This window comes from Bison bison, unplaced genomic scaffold (genome assembly GCF_000754665.1).
Source record: "Bison bison bison isolate TAMUID 2011002044 unplaced genomic scaffold, Bison_UMD1.0 scf7180017864370, whole genome shotgun sequence".
NCBI lineage: Eukaryota > Metazoa > Chordata > Mammalia > Artiodactyla > Bovidae > Bison > Bison bison.
Genome location: NW_011494942.1, coordinates 8,841,639 through 8,862,717, shown reverse-complemented (window position 1 = coordinate 8,862,717; position 21,079 = coordinate 8,841,639). Strand labels below are relative to the sequence as shown.

The 21,079-nt window shown below is 32.9% G+C and overlaps 1 protein-coding gene across 17 annotated transcripts in view; it reads left to right on the top strand.

Moving 5' to 3' along the window:
• The window catches only part of SOX5 (SRY (sex determining region Y)-box 5), a 1,168,670-nt gene that overhangs the window by 702,706 nt on the left and 444,885 nt on the right, over positions 1-21,079 (top strand). For 5 of the 17 annotated variants that reach the window (XM_010855967.1, XM_010855966.1, XM_010855964.1 and 2 more), the window contains exon 2: positions 159-256. The exons of 11 other annotated variants lie outside the window; for them this stretch is intronic. In XM_010855967.1, the coding sequence (XP_010854269.1) occupies positions 159-256 (98 nt within the window). Of the gene's footprint in view, positions 1-158; positions 257-5,508; positions 5,645-21,079 lie in introns of those variants that run through there. One more of the 17 variants, XM_010855981.1, reaches the window with a different exon arrangement.

Below are 21,079 nucleotides of genomic sequence, written 5' to 3'. Positions count from 1 at the left end.
TGCGCTACCCCTTTAAGAGACTGGTCAAGGAGTCCTAGGAGTGGGAGGGGGGAGAGGGGGAGAGGGGGGAGAGAGAGAGATTGAGAGACAGAGAGAGAGAGAGAGAGAGAGAGAGAGAGAAAATCAATTGGTTTAGAAGGTTTGGACTCACTTGACAGGTTCAGTTGGAGACGATCATAGGTGGCTGCTGTGACAAAGGGAAATTGTGCTTTTCCAGCATGCTTACTGACCCTGATTTACCTCAGGAGTTTGAAAGGTGAGTACAGTTTTCCCCCTCTGATATATTGAAGTGCAGCTCTCCCATTTTACAGTAGTCTCTGAATCCATTGGAAGATGCTCGCCTAAAACGTGTTTGTTAGCGAAGCTTTTAGCGAGTGCTTCTGCAGTCTTGTTAGCTGATTTTTGTTGTGATTGCCCAGACCAAATGGAACTGATTTGCAAAGTCTCCGAGATCTCTGCTAATGTTTCTAGGTTGTGTCCTATAACAGGAAATTAAATGAACATTAAGCATCTCTCCCTTTCTCCCACTCTCTGCTTTTCTCTTTCTCATTCACTCTCTTACTCTTCCTGCATTGATATTTTTCTCCCCTTCCACACCTTTTTAAAATGCTTTTGTGCAGAATGTTACCATTTTCAACATCTCTGTGTCGTAATTTCTGGGGTGACAGAGGGCTTTGGTGGTGATTAAAACGGACGCTATAAGTTCCTATTTGATCCTTCTGTAAAACTTTGGAAGCTGCTCAGTAAAGCACATGACCTTTTGTTGATATAAGAGAGCGGATTTTTTTTTTAAAGAAAATGTAACATCACAGTAATCTATTAGTACATTACTCTTGAAATGTCAAAAAAAAAAAAAGAGAGAGAAATGGGGACGATCCCTTTCTAAGTTTTGTGGCCACTTTTTGCACTGTCTTAAGTTAAATTTTTATTTATTTTATTTTCTGTTTTGCTCTGTTGGGAATAAGTTTATTTGTTATTAATATTTCTTATTAGAGAAATATGTGCTAATACCCTTCCATTTGATGTTGTTGCAAGTAAAGAGAGCTTTGAAAGAATTTTAGCCCTCTTCGTGTTCCTCTAACTACACATTGCAATTTTAAAATTTGAGTTCTTATCCCAGCATAAGTTCATTTTTTGGAACTATAAATAGAATTTTGTTTGCCATTAAAAAGAATTCAAACTTTGTATTCTGTATGGTGAATTAGAAAAAAAGCTAAAAAAAGCCAGGATGCATGATACCCAGGCTTTTTTTTTTTTTTTTCATTTTCATGAAAGCTACCTTCTGTATAAACATTTGTTGTATCTGACTATGCAATGCAAGCTAGGTGCTAGACCAGCTGGTTAAAAATATGCTAAGTCAAGCTGTTCATCGCTCAAAAGACTGAATTTGATATGAAAAGACGAAAAAAGAAAGGACAAAGATTAAAACATTCTAGAAGTGAAGCAGTAGAAGAGAAGAAGGGTATTGAGAATAAAATAATGCTTGAATATGGTCATATATTAGAGAAACCAACATCAGATCAGGGAAGAAAATAAAATAGCCAGTACATATACTTTAATACTGTCTTCTTTCTTTCATTTCATCTTCTTTTTTTTTAAACTTAAGATGCATCTTCACTACATAATTCCAGCGAATGGTTGAGCTTTCTTAACAGTTTTGAGTGATTTTTTCCCCCAAAGTTCTGTATATTAACTCTTTAGAATAGTTAGCTTTTTTAGGTAAACATAGCCTGTTTCATATGTAGATATTGAAGTTGTTTATATTGGAACATACTATCGCTTAATACTACAGTGAGTTTTCTAGTATGTACAGAGCAGCACGAAATGATAGTATACTTTAACTCTATACTTTTCAGAAATAAAACTCTAAGTTTGATTTGTAAGTCTGTTAACCTGACTGTTCTTATAAAAAGGTAGTTACATATTAACAGGCTGTAGCCTATTCCTTTATATAGGCAAGCTTTCCTGCTGTGAACTTTATTTGTATCTTTTCAATTATCTCTTTTTAAACTAAACTTTTCCATTTGCTATTCTGATACTCAAATCTCTGAACATTTTTTTTTCCTCCTAGTGAGAATTTCATTTTTTATCACCCAGAGGCATGCTTTTCTAACTGCCTAATTAGATAAGCAAGTGATAATCAATAGAGTTGTCAGTATAGACAGCATATTTGGAAATATTAGTAGCTAAAATAATTTTGAAAAATGTCCTACAGTGTACAATTTCTTAATAATTTCCCCTGTGGTTATAATTGGTAGTACATACAAAATCTCAGTAAATCATTACTATTTGTTTACATTGAATACATACGGCTGAGAGTATCTATAGTTACCCACACAGAGTATATATCATGCAGACTCAATATTGAATATTTATATTCTCCATAGGAGGTATATATGCTGTAATTATATTACTCTCTTATATAGTCAGTGTTCTTTTTGCCTTTTCAACTATCTGCAACTTTCATTGAATATGTAGGTCATTTCTATCAAGTGTTAATTTTTATTCTATTTGCTCACCTGATATAGATGAGTAGTTGACTCAAACTTAGTCACAAATTCAAAAAGAAGACTTCTAAATTTCTATATGAAATAAAGAACATTGCTCTGGAGGGCATTAATAAGTTGCTTGGAGTTTATGTATTTTGGAAGTTGTAATTTTTTTTTTCTAGTTTCATCGATTAAAATCTTGACTATCTTCTATTATCCTTTCCAACCTGTAGACTATTTGAAACTTTAAGGAATATTCAAAACAAGTATCTGGATCAAAATTTGGATGTAGATTTCTTATGTCTGTATTATCAGCCGTAGAAATGAACATGATCAATACTGTCATAAACAGTTGTTAAATAACTCAGAAGCAGTAACAGTTTCATTGTTTGCTAAAAAATATTCAAGAGGTAAAATAAAAAGTGATTATAAAAAGTGATTACAAAAAGTAAAGAAGTTGAAATACTTAATTTTTATTTTCAAGCATCTCTAACATAACTGATTATAATTAATGAAAAACAGTTCTCAGGTGGGTGAAAATGCAAAGCATGTTCTAAGGAATTATTTGTAAGCAGTCTTTTACATCATCCTATTTAGAAGAAAGATAACTGGCAACATAGTCTAAATGTTAGTAATAGTGTCTAGAAGGAGCGCTTGAACTCTCCTAGAATTTTTTAAATGAAGATATGAATTTATATTTTTACCTGAAAATATAAATAATAAAAATTGTGACTAAGGGCTTCTCCTTTCAGAATATCATTTATTGTTTTCATATTCTTAGAATGAAAATATTTAAAACATTTGTCTTAAATAGCCATATCAATTTGTTTCTGATAAGTGATAAAAGTATTTTGTTACTGTCAATAATAATTATTCTATTTTTCCTCATGTATATATTTATCCTATTTGATTGTAATATAATAGTTTTATGACCAAGCTACTTGTTACACTTTCTGATCTCTTTATGTTAGAGACTTCATTAAAAAGCTAGTATAACATGATTGCTTAGAAGACAGTCTGTTAATGTCTAGAAAAAAAGAAAAGTTGAGTTTGAAGGTAGTGGAATGAAGCAAATTAAGCTTGTAATAGCACCTATTTGATGGCTTCTCTCAAAACGGGTGCAGACAACACTCTGCCAGTTTTCTACATGTTGAAGGGAACATTACAAGAATAAAATCTCTGCAATAAAAATTTAAATTACTATTTACTTTATATTCATATCTAATTTACATATGGTTATATTGACTAAAGGAATAATTTTTCATATTAAGAAAGTTTGTTTTTCTAAAGAAAGAAATATGCATCAGGTATTGTGAAAAATTAAAATTTATAATTACTGTGAAAAATTACCATTAATGGGCTGCAAGAATATTTCTGACATTAGCAGTACTTTACCGAAAGTTTGGCCAGAGTAATAAAATACTTATTACCAGGGACAGATTCATAGAGCTTAATTGCAGCCTCTTTTTTTTTAAACCCATTGTACTCATTAGTGATAAATACATTCAAGTTAGCAGGTAACCCCTAGGTGTGAATCAAAGGAAAGTTTTCCCCTCACGTTCTGTCACCTAATGGCACCTGTAAACCTATTTGATAGTATATTTTCAGGATGTTCTGATATTTGCCTTTGTTCATTTTATTTATTCACTATTACTTTGTAGAGGAAAAGGTAACTACAACTGATTACAGATTTTGATTACTATCCCAATAATTTGCCAGCTAACTTAGCTAAGATATTAGTTTGGAATACAGCCTGCGTGAAGCAGTGGACAAACTGTAGTTCTATCACACTCACCCTGGAGGACTGTCCTGAAGACTTAGCAGGCAACCCGACTGATTCCCAGGAGCAATTAAGGGTTAGATGTCAGGTAGTTCGGTGTTTAGCAGGTTGATAGATATAGAAATGTGTGGATATTAGGATTACGTCACACATTGGTATGTTCTTATCTTGTGTTTCTAAAGTATAATAAGCATACAATAATGTATTTGTCTGTGCTTAGGGAGCTTTTAACTAAAGTCTGTGTATGCACCATACCTGAGAGGCAAATAATAAGACCTATTCTAATACTTGAGCACATTACTCCTCCATAGAGCTGGAAGCTTTTTTCAAATGGATTATATTCATAATGCATTTAAAAAGCAAAATTACATCCATGGATAAAGTCTAATTTTTACTGTCTGTTCTTTCCACTATCAATTCTCCAGTCACCTAGTGAGTATGTGTATAATGCAGATGTGTATTACGTATGTTGAATACCTCTCTTTCTATAGACTAGTTACATATAACTGATAGATTTTGGTTTTCTTCCATAATTTGTTACTCATTTATAATTCCAATGAGGTTAACTAACAACATGGAAAATAAAGCAATCTTGATATTTCTCTTGTTGTGACTTAAATGTAGTTTAATATGTCAGGTTTCTGACTCAGGTGATGGCACTCAGATAGAAATATGTTCAAAGATTTAACCAAAACATGAAATATCTTCCTTTTAAAGGAAATTTTTTGTTGAACAAGAAATGGACCAAAACATAGCAAATTCTTTATTGCTTCATTCATTCTGTCTCCCCCTCTTTTTTTTTTCTTTTCACTGATTGAGAGCTTTGTCATTTATACTGAATATAAGGTTTGAATGTTACATAGATGAACATAATCAAGTGATATTCCTGGAGAAGAAAAAAAAATTAAAGACTGATAATATTTTGCTTCAATAAACAGCATTTATTTGGACATTCTTTAAGAGAATGCCCCCTAATTCTTCATTTCAATCAGGAACTAATAATGGTGCAGGAGGTGACCTTTTCATCCTTTCTGACTTCTGTGTTTTCTCCTGTAGTTTGGAGGCTGCTCTTCCTTCTCTTTAGCATTATCTATTCTTCTCTTCACTTACTAGTTGAGAGTCCATACATCCCTGGAGATACTGTGGCGTGTGGTTCTGCTTGTCCAATAGGGGGATGTTGTATTTCTCCACAATCAGTATCCTTTTCCCTCGGAGCCTGAGAGTAAAACCTCAGCGGTACTCCCTGCCTTTGCCAGCCTGAGGAGTCAGAGACTCAAAGTTGTTCTCAGTTCTTGCGCCTTCATTGTAGAGCTGCATTTCTGCTCAGTGGGCTGCCGAGAAGGACCAGACCGAAACAAGATTTAGAAGAATTCTGGTGAGAACTGTTTATAGGGATATGGTATTTTAAAAGAATGTCGTAAACAAACAGAATTGTGGCATAAACAAAGATAATTAGCATAAACAATGTCGTTTTAGGACAGGTGGTTTTAAAAAACAAACAAAACAAAAAACCCAAATATGAACCCAACTTGTATGCTGCCAGTTTGGAACCACTGAACCTTAATCTGTACTTCATGAGAATTACCCAGGTTTGTTGATAAACTTATTAACATGCTTTTCTGTTTCTTTTGTATCATTTTCCGGTCATTATGCCCTTTTGTCACCCAGCTTGAAAGTAATTAATCTATTACAAGGTAGTTTAAGGACTTTTTACCCATAAAACTTGACAGAAGGAAAACTAAAAACAAAAGCTTGTGGTTGTTCGTAGACATCTGAAATCGGTGTCAAAGCTTAAATCAGTTCAAACCTGAACTCAGCTCATTGTATTTTAAATCTCTCTTTTTATGTAAGTGACATTTCAGTCACTTGGCTGTTTAGTATTAATACATTTACTTTTGTCTTGCCTTGGAATTCAGAGATTTCTTGCTATGGCTGAATCATTACTTGTGTTTTATGTGTATTTCTAAGTGTTGCTTATGTCTGCTTCCTATTTTCTCTATAACTTAGTGAAGGTGGTACAGCAGTATATAAATGTGGCTGGTGATCATGCAGAATGAGCATGCTAACTGTGGTGAACTACATTATTTAAACCTACTACTCTGTTGTGATGAACTTTTATCTGGAGATATTTAGGTTTATCACTAAATGACATTTTTTTCTTAATGCCTTGTACTGTAATATTTTGATTTAGATGAAATGTGTAGTGTGGAGAACAGAAAGCTGTTTATTTTTCTTGCATTAAGGACCAAATTTCTTTATGGGAATTAATTTTTTTTTCTATTTGTTTTCTCATGGAGATTGGGGATCAGGAATTCAAAGTAGGTATTTCTAGTATTCTGTAGCTCTTTTCTTTGCTGAAATGAAAGCATTTGTGAATGAGTTTTGGTTTCTTGGAGTTATAAAGATGTGTGTAAACTAGTAAACCATGTCTCATTCATGTGCTATGGAGATTTCTCGTACTTCAGGACAAAAATAATTTGGCTACTAACGAATTAGGGCTACCTGCCAGTGCCAACACATACTGTAGGTAAGAGGAACACTATAAAGAAAAGCTTCTGGCAGCAAATCCGTTGAAACTTTCATATGTGACAGTGTTTCTATTTCTGCTCTTCACATCTTTGAAAGAACGTGTTTTTTAGAAAAGAAAATGTTAAAAAACAGAAGATATAATCTTTCTTTAAAATGTATTACTAGCTTCATTTTTAATATTTCTCATTGTGGAGATTCCTAGAATTTTCCTGTGTTCTGTGCACACATGCCTCCCCTCTTCATCCCAATCATTTCTGTGACATTGAAACCTAAGAATCAGATGCATTGAGACTAGATGTAATATGAAGAAATGATATTCACTGTAGAGGGCTCCCCCCCAAAAAGGTACACTCAAAACCTTATAAGATTTTTATATTGGCAGTTTAAGAGAGTTAGATCAGTTGGGACACTGAGCAACAATTTCATATAAGATGTGTCCTCTCCTTTAGGGCTTCAGGAACATTGAGAAAAGAAAGGAAAGAGTTAACTTGCTTTGCTTGTTGATAGTTTTTTAATCTAGTAGTATAACAGGACACAGGCCCAAATCCTGTTTTCTTGGTATATTTTTAATCAAAATTTATTTTAAATGTAGTAAATCATTTACTTTATTACTGAATTTGGTTTTGTTTTTATATGAATTAAGATGATGACACCAAGGGGGTAGATTGTTTGAGAACTGATTGTGGAACTTTCACAGAAGGTCTGTTAATTTGTTTTTTTTAAACAATTTTTATCTAATAAAAGAATATCCTAATGAAAAAAAAGCACCAAGATTGAAAGCGAACAATATGCCTTCATGTAAGGGAACACAAGATGAAAAAGTAAGGCTTTATTTATGCTATTAATTTTTCAGCAAGAGTTAAGATAAGTTCCAAACATTGACAAAGTTCTAAAACATTTTTATTCTAATTCTGGAGTCAAGGTATTACTTGTTTGCTTACATTTCTTCCTTTGGGTTATTTACCCTGAGCCAGAGTTTGTTGGGCAATAATTTACAAAGTCCAAAGACTTTTTTTAAACACGTTTCTTGATGTCCTTTTGTTTCAACCCCCATTTAAAAATGTTGCTATTGAGTTTCATAATATGTTTGAGAAGAGTTTGCAGGAAGGTGTCATAAAATCAGTTAATATTTTTTCTTTTTTTTATCAGCGCTACAAGAGATCTATGTTGAAGATTTGTTAGGACAGTGTGTAGTGAAAAGAGTGAACTGGTAATCAAAGTTTAATTTTCTGATTCATTCACTAATTCAACTTTGACCTTGAATGAGTGATAACTGAATATCCAATATCAGATTCAGGTTTTCATCTCCCCCATAGTATCATCAGGATGTGAAGAAAACTTTTAATATGCAAAGTACCATTAGCCAAGCAGAACACCTTGGAGTGGAAAAACAAAGATAACAACAAATGTTCTTTCTGAGACAAGTACTCTGTTTCTTTCTAGTTCTAAACAGAATTTGGGAAACAGAGGAAAATATATTGTTTTTAAAGCCCTAAGGACTGTGGGAAATAAATATGATAGTGTAATCATTTCTTAAAATTTTAGCATTACTGGAAGAATAAAATGGATCTGATTTGACCTATAAATAGTTTTGGAATATTTAATGCTTTAAAAGCATTCTTCTAAAGAAAGAAAAGCATATCCAAATGCTCCTGATATCAATTTAAGGAACAGAAGTGAAGAAGCAGAATAAACAGACTTTTAAAAGTAAATTAAAAGATAATTGGGAGTCACTAACAGTTACACGAATAATTTATTTTGAAGAATATGATCGACACATATACACACAAAAGTTTGGAATTCAGGAGAAACTTTTTTGCTTATGGAATAAGGCAATTTTGAATAAATTGATTTTGAACAAATCATACTAAATCCTGATGAAGCTGTAGTTTTGGGAAGAAAATTTTGAAAGGAAGAATATATTTTGTAAAAGTACAGAGCCCATTCCCGCTTTCTCATTTGCAGCACAAAATCTTATGACATGAGCAATAAGGACATATTCTAGCTTTAAAAATTGGAAGGTCATATTGTAGTTCATATTTAATGGAAAATTTGCATTCAAGAAGTTGGCTAAATCAAGATATGCTTGAGTAATATTTGAGGATATTTGAGATTTCTGGTTGAGATTAGAAATTTAAGTGCTAAATGACAGTTTCTTTGTGGATTTTTAGTATTTCTTCTAAAGCATAGAATAATTTCCTCTTTTTTTGGGTGAAAATTTACATTTTTAAATGTCTTCAATGGTTTGCTTTTGGAAGTTTAACAGAATAGAAACTGTTATTAGCTGGGTATAAGTTCTCAAGATCCAGTTCTTCTGTACATAATGAAAAGAAATTTGGGGTCTTAGTGTATGCGTCTATAACATTTGAAGATGGGTTGGACAATCTCTAAAATCTCTTAACTCCTCCAACATCTCATTGCTTTGAAATAAATACATTTGAAAGATTCCTAGCACCTCACTCTAGTGATCAGAATTCTTGCATTTCTGTATCTACTTTGGGACAGACTATCTCATTCAACCAGCCTGTAACATGTGGAATCACTTCTCAATTTCCCTGTCATTAGAGCGATGTTCTGCAGGAACATGTAAACATAGTATATTTTAGGAGTTCTAAATCTAAGTAGTATGTATAATTCTTACTCAGTATTAAGTACTCAAATATGCTGTGGACTATTTTGAATCTAAATGTTTCAAAAAAGATTCACAGTCCAGATGTTTGAAACGCTCAGGTGCATCAGATTCCTATCCTCAACTTTTACAAGTATTGTAAAAAATAAAAAAATAAAAAAAATATATATATATGTTATATAGATTGTTAAGGCACTGGGGGGATATAAAAAGCAGGAGAGTGGCATTTTAAATCAAAGAGCTGAAAGTCTGTTTACAAAAATAAGATAAAATAAGAAAACTAAGACTGGACAGTACAGCATTAGGACAACGGTGGTGGGGGGGTTGCGGATAGCTCTGGACAGTGTATGTCTTTATATGAATAAATAAAACATTGGCCTGGAAAGTGGCAAGATCAACTAAGATTGCAAACAGGTAGTCCAAAGAAAAATTTTAAGTGGTTCTCAAAATAAATTAGACAACTATTAGTATTAGCATCAGGCCAGTCAACCTAATATGCATTAGTAGTTGGCAGTGTCAGTAGGAAGCAAGAAGTAGAGGAACAGCCAATGAAAGATGCATTAAAAAGCTATATAATCTGAGAGGGGCAAGCATCATATATTGCTAACATCTTACGTTTGGCAGATTTTGTGCTTTTCTAAAAACACAATATTTTGGGGAGAAATTTATTCTTGCCTAGAGAATCTCATGGGCAGAGGAGCCTGGAGGGCTGCAGTGCATGGGTTGCAAAAGAGTCGGACACAACTGAAGCGACTAAACAACAAAATACTATCAGTTACATAATCTTTGACTACATACCCAATGACCTTCTGTGTTATCTACATTTTGAAAATATGACTATGGTATCAGGAAGTCTCTGTACAAATGAGTTGTAAATTTCAAATATAGATTTATATATTTGAGATAACATAGGTATTAAGTAGATGTCAAAATTAATTATTTGCTTAATAATTATGATGGTAAATTTTTTTTTTATTCTATTCCTGCCAGTTTAATTTAGGAATAAGGAATAGATTTTTTTCTCTTATGCTTTTGAAACAGGTATAAATGATGCTTAAAAAATTTAAAAAAGCAGAAAAGAACCATATTGAACCAGAATTACATTTAGAGGGAGGGAAATGTGCAAATTTCCTACTGTTAAACAAGAAAGAAAATCTGGAAGTTATCCCAGTTGGGCAACTTACTGCTAATATATTTTATAATCCAGCATTTAGTGATATACAAAGTTGGCATATGTTCCTAGAGTTTCTAAATCAAGAATTAAAACTTTATGATGTATAAGTCACTTAAATTTTTTGGGTTTTAGCCATACATCTATAAAATGGGCTTTAAAATGAGTATAAAATTATTTATCCTCTGATGCTAATGAGGCATCTTAAACTTATGAAAATTTATAAAAATATTTGGATATCTCTGAATGCAAGCCATTGAATTCAGACTTTGAAAATTAGGTTTAATTCTGGACAATATAAAATGGTCAGAATGTCAAGGAAAAGTGTATATTTTTGTTTTATATTTGAAAATTATTTTAGCATATAAAATATGTGTAAGAAATTTATTGACTTATTTTTAAAAATTTGTAATTAAGACAAGTATAATGGTTTTATATGTACTTATGATTATTGATCCCAGGTAACTTGTACCTAAATAGCAGCAATATAGCTATAGTTTCCTCTGACTGCTTACTGCTACTTATGAAATATCCTAAAAGCACATCTCTTCCTATTTTATGTGTAGGAAATCTGATACATCAAAAGTTTTTTTTTTTTTGCATGAAATCTGTATAACAAGTATTTAAGGAATGAATTTTCTGATTAAACCTATTCCTATGCCTTAACCTATGCAAATTAAAATTCATTTATTTGTGTAAAATCATAAAAACAATTATATAGAACAAATTATTGGACAACAAAAAATGATTTTCTGTTAAGGTAAAAAAGGTCACACACTGTTGATTTTTAAATTACTATTTATACACATATTTTGAAAATTAGAAAATTTTAAATAACTTGAGGAAACTTACTTATGCAAATCATAGATTTTTATAGTAAAAATAGCATGACTCATTTTGTATTAGCTACCTGTTCCTTTAGACCATAGGTAAAGCTTGGGGAAATTTATAGATTTCTCTTTATGGGCAGCTCTATAATATGCAAACAAAAACACCTCAGAAACAGAACCCTTATTTTTGATACAAAATTGTTTTCCACTGATAAAATCTGTTGAAAGCCAGAAGCCATCCAAAGTGCTGATACCAATTTAAGAAGATGATCTTTTGCCTTAATTATACATCTGGGAAATATTAGCTGAACATTTTGTGGAGAACAGTGAATACCTTATTTGCCAGTTGTCTAAAATGCTGCTAATGATCGACATAGTGCCAGTGTTTTGATGGCTCAAACCTAGGCTGAATATGAATACAAAGAACACAGTTGGGGGAAAAAAAGCACACATTTTATACAAAACAGATTTCAACCATCTGCTTGGCACTTAAGTTTGTGACTATAGGCGATATATGAAAGAGACCACTGTCCACGTTATGAATGCTATCACTTTTATTGGTACCTTAGAAAAACCATAGGGTTTTGCAAGCGTATATAACCAATGATTTTCTTCAGCTAAAGAATGAAAGCAACGTCCCCGGCCAAAATTTTGTTCTCTCCATAATCTCTTCTATGTCAGTCGTCTTTTCCTAGCAAAGTGGGTTTTGCTAAAGTAGGTCTTTAGGGCTAAAATATACCAGACAGCCCTATGCAAGTGGCCCTTAGGAGGAGAACCCCAGATGGTTATGAGATAAAATACTGTTTGCTTTAGGAATAGGTTATATTCCTGAGTCTGTTGCCTGAATACTGTGGTGCATGTCAAATCAGCATGGAAGTTAATGGTCCAGAAGCACTTCTGATTTTAATGCTTTCCCATTTGTTCTGAATTTATAGTATTAAATCAGGCCGGTGCTATTTCGTCACTAGTTCAGTAAGGGAAAATCATACTACCGACAGCAGACTATAAGCAAAATCTAATTGTTTGACCCATTTCATTGACTTTAAAGGTATAGGAGAAATTCTCACTAAAATGATATTGGCGAATATTATATACTAGAAGTTTATAGATGTCTAGAGTTGCAGGTAAGAGATGTTATTGTCTGGTACTTAGGACGTAGTAAGCAAAAAATGAATTTTTGACTTAAGTCATTTGACCTACTGTATTTTCCTTATCTGAAGTATATTTTATATTGTAAACATATGGAAAATTGAGTTCGTAAAATGTGTTAGCTTACTGATTTGTCTACACTGTATGAATTAGCATAGATATATTGAGACCTTTTTAGCTTTTGCAGAAGAAATACGTAATTTAGTGAAAAGTATAAAGAAATGTTCTCAGAATCCGTCTGTACCTGTGCTTTCCAATATGGTAGCCACTAGCCACATGCAACCATTGAGCATTTGATATGGGGCTGATCTGAATTGAGATTTGCTGTAAGTACAAGATACACACTGGAGTTTTGAAGACTTGGTTTGAATGAAAGGATGTAAAATACCTTACTAAGATTTCTTAAATATGATTATGTATTGAAATGGTAACCCTTGGATATGTTGGCTTAAATAAAATGATTAAAGTCTTTTCACCTGTTTCTTTTTTACTTTTTTAGTGTGGCAACTTGAAAATTTCAAATTAAATATGTGGCTCATATTTGTAGCTTACATTATATTCCTATTGAAAGATGCTGTTTTATGCCTTTCTGTGGAGGGAGGGAAATTAAAGCGTCTACCTCTGTCTAGATTCCAGTAATTAACAGCTCAAAAGTATGGCAGTGCATCAGAAAGATTTAAGTTTTTATTAACAGTCTTCCTTCTTAGCTTTCTTCTACAAGAAGGTGAAATTTTATCACTTTAAAAAAGCCCTAATAGTAACACTGACTTTCATAGATGCTTATATCATTTACCCAGTGAATACTGTCAGTTTCTCCAAACTTCTGTGGAGTTACAATGGAAAAGAAGATGTTTGCCTAGGAATTGTTTGCATTATTTTGGAGATTATATGTTTGAAAGGTACAATTTTATTTACTTTTATGAAGTGCAGTATGTCTGTAATTTCTTCACTGGATGTAAAGAAGTTGGTGGTAAGTAGGAATACCTTCTCTTTTTGCATTCCAGCTAATACTTCACACAGTTTCTAAACTTGACCCTCAAGATGTTATCCAAGCTCTTTATCTATAAAGATAACAGTAACATTCAGTGTGTGCCCAGACTGCCTCACAAAAATCTTATCTCTATTTCATGAATGAAGAAGATGAAACAGAGAAGAGTTGCCTAATTTGTCACAGGTAAAAAGTGGCAGAACTGGGGTACCAACTGAAACAGTCCAGCTCCAGAGACCTCACTTTCAACCATGAAAGTGTAGTACTGATCTTGATAATAAACCACTTCCATAACTTTATAATTATCATTTATTTTACTGTTAGAAATGTCTTTATTCACTGAACAAATGTATTTCATGTACCTATTTTGCCAGGAATCATTTTAGTTGCTGAGTAACTCACAAATTGCAGACACTGTAAATAAATAACATATAATGATTGTGATATAGACTTCTAATTTTCCCTCTCAGGATGAATTCATTCATGGCACAAAGTGCTAGGTGGTGAAATCCAGACATCTGGACAATTATATAAAGGGTTTCTTGGTAAAGGTTCCCTGGAAGTATTTTTGAGAGATACCAATTTTCAGTGCATGTTATAGAGGGAAATTCCTTACTGTGAGAAGTGTAACCATATAAAATTTCTCAAATATCTCTTTCTCAAATCCTTTACAGTGGACTACATACTGCGTATGTCTTTATGGACAGGCAGTGCCTTCATTCAGAAAGTATATCTGATTAGTTTTTGCTATCTTAATTGGGCAACAAGCTTCTTTACTGTAATTTTTAAGTATGTCAATGTTCACGTTTTATATGGTGATTTTATATGGAAATTTGTGATGAATTGGTAAATAGTTAATATGATATTGATCCTTTGATCTAACTTGTAGCTATGACCTATACTGATTTTATTGGGTAGCAGGCAGAAGTATTGGTAATTTTGAGTAGAAAACTCAACCAGGTATGTGACAGGTAAAAAAATTACAGATTCCTGGGAATAACAAGGCATTTGGAAATGGAGATGAACCTTGTGGTTTTACTACACAGATTTTCCAGTTTCACTATTAAATTTATATATGATAATATAGACATGAGTTGTTCCATGGATCTCTGTTTTATGTGTTGGATCTTTTAAGTGTTTTTTCCATGTGTAGATATGGCTATGGTTTCTGGTGCTCTCTGATTTCTCAGTACTTATTAGCTCTAGTTACTGGTAGACCTTGGAATTAGACTGCTAAAATTTATTCTACAACTTCACCACTTATTAGCTATGTGACTTTTGCAAATGACATAAACTCCCCAGGCCTTAATTTCTTTATCTGTGAAATGGAGATTATAATAATTCCACCATTTAGATCATTTTGCTGCTTAAATATTAAAGAAAACATATATAATTTGGTTTGCTCAAGTAGTGATTATTATTTCTTCAAATTTTAATCATATAGAAGGAATTCTAAGAACATTTCAAATAATATGGCAAATGACATCAGATAGCATACTAAAACATTAAGTCCTTAGTAAATAATTCTGAAGCCAGTGTTTGTATAGGATTCATTAGAACTTCAGATACTTCCTAAATGGATTAAATTATTAAAAGATAAAGTACTCACATCATAGAATCACTTTTATTTTACATATCATATAAATATATTTTATATAGAATGTATTATACACATTTTATACAGTTATATATAATGCATATATTATGCACAGTATATATATATTTTATAAAGTGTGTGTAGATGTATAGACATAAAATAAGGAAAGAGAATTATTTCTAAAATCTTGTCTAAGAATAGCTCTGTGTTTCCTAACAGTTATGAGGTTTATGGTTATCATATTCTGATAAGAATAAAAGCTTTAATCAGTAATCTCAATTGTTTTAGGGGACCCTGATGTCTAAGGGAGTAATTTATGAATTTGTAAATTGTCTTCAATAGAAATACTGCAGAAGATTCATAAGGCATTCTTCACATTGCCATTTTTAGTAGAGACTAGATAAGAGAAAGAATGTTGAATGATAACTAACTTAAGTGAAGGAAGGCATTTCTATAAGTAGCTAAACTAATGTTTGCCAGGTATGTAGATTTCCTGGTGAAAGGATACTGGCAGAGATCTAAGAAAAGGCTAACATGTCCCTTAAACTCTCTCCTTTAAATAACAGTTTTTACATCCAGGCTGTTGCTAAGAGATGAGGAACAATCACTTCTTGACTGAGTTGTATTCTTGCCTATATTGAGGGCACTCCCACCTCTGTCCTTAAATTGACTCTAGATTTAAGACTACATAGAGACAAAGCAAGAAGTTTCCTCAGAAAACACTTTTTGGATCTGCTCAAGTACCTGCAGAACATCATATTGAGATCATAGAGTTTGGTATAGTACACCATTAGTGGCTATCTTCATTTGAAGCATGTTAAGGCTATCTGTTATTTATTGTCCACTGTGATAACTGTTTTGTTTGCACGTTTTGAACAATCCGGCATCTCATTGGGCCCTCTGGGTTGATTTCACTTTAAAAATTACCCCAAATTATAAGTGAAATAAATTAACAGTTGATTTTATATGCTTTCATATGATTTAGTAGTACATCTACATTTAGAATGATGTAGACACAGAAACATTCCCATCTTGATTTTTTCATTTTAAAATATTTGGTGAATATTTAATATGTGAATAATTTGGCAACATGAAAGTACACACCAATGTGAATAAATGAATGAGCAGGAGTGGCAAGAGCAGGAATAAAAAGTCTACAGTTTATCACTTTATCGATACAAGAGTATCATGTAAAAGCACTGATTTTTCTTTTTTCCTTTGAAAGCTAAAGTGTTTCCCAAACTGATGGTTTTTGTGTAGGTATAACTGTTTTAAAGCTGCTATTTATGACAACATCTAGGCACTTATAGCTTATGATGTCAAATCTAACTCATAAAAGCTGGAAAATTTTTGATTTTACAAATCTTTTTGAAAATTTCTTGCAACCAAAAATAGCCTGATAATCTAAAAAAAAAAAATCACAATTATTAAGAGATACAGAATTCTTCTTAATATTTCCTTTACTTCAGAAAATTCCAAATCTATGAAAAAGTTGAATGTGTCACACAGTGAACATTTGTATTCTTTCACCCTAATTATTAACTTCTGGCCCCTTTGCTTTTTTTTTTTCTTTTTTGAAAATAAAGTAAATTGCAGGCTAATAGTGGTAAGAACGAGGGTATTCTCCTACATAATGGCAATAACAGAACATCCAAGAAGTATCATTAATATAGTAATATTATTTGATATGGCCCATATTTTCTAATTGTCTCAATAATGCTGTTTTAAAGCTTTTTTTTTTTCCCCTCTTTAAATCTAGGATCAAGTCAAGCATCAGTTATTGCCTTTACTTGCCATATCTCTTTAGGTGCCTTTTAATTGTAAATAATATCCTGCTATCTTTTGTCTTGACATTATTTTAATCTCATATAGTTATTTCACAATCAGAATTTGTCTGGTTGTGTCCTCATGATTAGATTCAGATTACATACAGATTTTAAAGATAGGTATTATACCATTCTCTTTTAAAAAATCAGACAAGACTATAATTATATGTATCAGAAGTAGCTACCTTGAAGTTCAAATTCTCTGTACCAAATTCATGGAGACTTTTCTTTTTTCCTTGGCTTAGATTTTAAGAGATACTCTCTATCATCAGAAAGCTATCCAAGCCACTGTGATTTGTCTTGTAGAGAGTTTGGTGTTTGTTGGTACTAGTTGAGAAAATAGGACCTCCTTAATCCAAGAAACTATGACAACTTATCCATAAAGTCTACTCTGAAGATGCCCATAAATACCCAAATTTTTTCAGGTAATAATTTAAAAATATTGATTACAAATCTGTGTAATAGCACCATAAAAGTATATTTTGTTAGCCTGGAATTTATAACCACAGTGTTCCCTCTTTATGAAAATAATGCTAGAAGTCAAAACAAATTCAGGTCTTTTCCTCATTCTTCATTCACCATTCCCACATCTTGAAAATCAGAAATAATCTTTTTTAAAGTTTTTAACATATTTTTTAAATTTGGAAGAAATTAAGAGATAAGTATGAACTTCTCTTGTTTAACTCTGCTGCTGCTGCTAAGTTGCTTCAGTCGTGTCCGACTCTGTGCGACTCCACAGACAGCAGCCCACCAGGCTGCCCCGTCCCTGGGATTCTCCAGGCAAGAATACTGGAGTGGGTTGCCTTTTCCTTCTCTAGTGCATGAAAGTGAAAGTGAAGTTGCTCAGTCGTGCCCGACTCCTAGTGACCCCATGGACTGTAGCCTACCAGGCTCCTCCATCCGTGGGATTTTCTAGGCAAGGGTACTGGAGTGGGCTGCCATTGCCTTCTACTTAATAAATATTTTAAGATTATGGAATAGAGATCTTTTTGTTAGCAATATTTTCCAATACTCTAGCTGCTTTATGACATGAAGCAGTTATTCAAACAGAGTGTGTAAGAATTGGAAAATCACTCCTATTCAGAGGTTGCATCCTATTTAGACACTTGCTCCTTGGAAGAATAGCCATGTCAAATCTAGACAGTGTTTTAAAAAACAGAGACATCACTTTGCCAACAGAGGTCCATACAGTCAAAGCTGTGGTTTTCCCAGTGGTCTTCCCAGTGGTCATGTTTAGATGTGAGAGTTGGACCATAAAGAAGAGCACTGAGCACTGAAGAATTGATGCTAAATTTTGAACTGTGCTGTTGGAGAAGACTCTAGAGTCCCTTGGACTGCAAGTCAGTCCTATAGGAAATCAACCCTGAATATTCATTGGAAGGACTGATGCTAAAGCTGAAACTCCAATACTTTGGCTACTTGATATGAAGAGCCTACTCATTGGAAAAGACCCTGATGCTGGGAAGAATTGAGGGAAAGAGGAGAAGGGGGCAACAGAGGATGAGATGGGTGGATGGCATCACTGACTCAGTGGACATAAGTTTGAGCAAACTCAGGGAGATAATGATGGACAGAGAAGCCTGGTGTGCTGCAATCCATGGGGTTGCAAAGAGTTGGACATGACTTAGCAACTGAACAACAACAACAAGAGCTAGAGTAACAACAGCACAAGCTGTAGAGTCAGAGGCCTGTGTTCAGATCCTGGCTGTTTATTTCACTGACTGTGTGATATGTAGCTAGTTACTTAACCTCTCTGAATCTCGTTTTCCTCTTATGTAAAAAAAATGCTGTTAAGTAATTGAATATAAAGTGCTTTAATTGGACCTAGAATAGCAAACACTGAATATGTATTAGCTGTTATTATTGATGACAAATTGTTGATAATGTAATTTCTGAATGGCACTTGAGAGAACAGATTTTTAAAGCAACAGTAAAATATGCATTCCTTCATGAAATATTTATTGAACACTTTGTATATACTAGACAGTTCTGGGTTTGGAGATTTAGTGATGAACTGGGCATATATGACTCTTGTCCTCATCAAACTTACAGTCTGATAGGGAGACAGGCTTCAAGCAGTTGCAGTAAATAAAGGTAAACATTGTGAGTGGAGAAGAAAGTACATGTTATGGGGCATTAATTCTGCTCTGTGTGTTAGAGCCTTTTTGAGGAATGAGAAGTGAAGTTGAAGAATGGTAGCATATTCCAGACCTAGGCAGTTAGAGAGGTCATTAGTGTGGCTCTGGAATAAGATAGCCTAGTTTACAAGCCTGGTTCAATCTTAAGCAAAATATATACCCTTGGGTAAGTTGCTTGGCCTGTCTGTGCCTGCCTCAGTTTCTTCATTTGTTGAGTGAACCTAGGAACAGTACCTACTTGATAGAGGTGTTCTGAAGATTAAAAGTGATGATTCCAGGACAACTCAGAACTGTCATTTTGATATTGTAAGTACCCAATAAATGTTGGCTTATATTAATGATCACAGGATTCAGTTTATATAAAGTCCTGATGACACTAGTATATCAACTGAAATGCTTGAAATTACTCCTTGTGAGGGACTGCACCAGGATCCCATGTTGCTGACTTCTTTCAGTTTTTATTCTTTCCCCTATAGTTAGAGCTTTATTTTATAGGTTTCTAGTAGTCTGATCTTCAAAACATGTCAGAATATCAAGCCGAACATACTTATATTTGTCCTTGTTGTATTAATAAAAATGGCATTTTGTGAGGGCAAAAAATAACCTAGTCAAATTACTGCTGTCAGGTAAATTTTAAATGGGTTTGAATGAATTAAAAATGAAGCATTCTACTAGTGTTCTTGGAAAGTTTATGGAACAAACTAGGCTTTACCAGTGTGAACAACTTAGCTGTTTTTTCTGCAGGTTGCCCTCTCCCCACATGACTCAGTAACATAGTTACATTTATTGGTTGTTTACTTACTTTTAATGCCCTTCATTCCACTAAGGTTTGTGAGGGGTGAGAAACAGAGTTCCAGAATGGATGGTTTGAATTGAAAAGAGACTTTGTGTGGTTAGAATGAGGATGAGTGGAGAAATTGTAGGGAAGTTTTGGTTGTGAACAGCCTGTTGATTGTTGCTTTTTATTAAATGGAAATGCTAAATAATGATTTAATCTTATGAAACTGTTATTATTCTCTGCTAATTGATGGAGTCTGATAAACTTCAGTGCTTTTTTTTTTTTTTTAACTGTAGAATTTCTAAATTTAACATTTTCAGTTGTTTCAATATAAGCTGTCATGTTATGTTAGGGCTGAAAACAATAGTGTATCTAAAAATTGTTTTCAAAGGTATTATATATCCTCAGGTGAAAACGGGTTCATACACATTTTAAAAAATGTGCCAGTATAGTTATCATGACTTACGCTATTCAATTATATTCTTTGTTGTGTCATTAGTGTGATCAGTTGGATTCCTTGTTTCTGGAAAAAAATTTTTTTCTTTCACACTGTTCTTTAATTTCACTTTTTCTATATTGGTTATTCATTGTAAAATGCTGCACCCATGACCTGTGAACTTTGACTCATACTTTGAAGACCCCTTAATTATTTAATTGGCCACTCAGCATAATTCAGCTCACAATAAAAAATTTGAACTTTTTTTTTTAATTAAGGAGATTGTTAAGGGTAGGAGACGTAGGAGCAGCATTTATTACTTTAACATTTTTCAATGATACATTTGCTTCTGACCTTTTTTATTTCATTTATATCATGTCATATGTAACTTTCCTTGTAACATAATTTTATATGATTTTTGTAAGATTTTGTATTAGTTTGTTGATTTTACAAATTTTCAGGTAAGAGTAATCCATATTTTGAGGAACATGTGCCACAGTATCTAAGGCCCTGCGGTCTGGGAGGTTGTATCAAATTCTCTGTTGTTTCATTTTGAATTTCTACAATACATCTCAAATACATTTTTCATGTTAAGATTCTCTACATTTATTTTTTAGAAGGCAGATTCAAAAAAAATCAGAAAACTCAATCAGTTCTAATTTTGATTAACTATTTTCATAATTGCATTTATTTACATAAATGAGTAATAACTGATAATGAGTAGGTTATTTAATGTAGT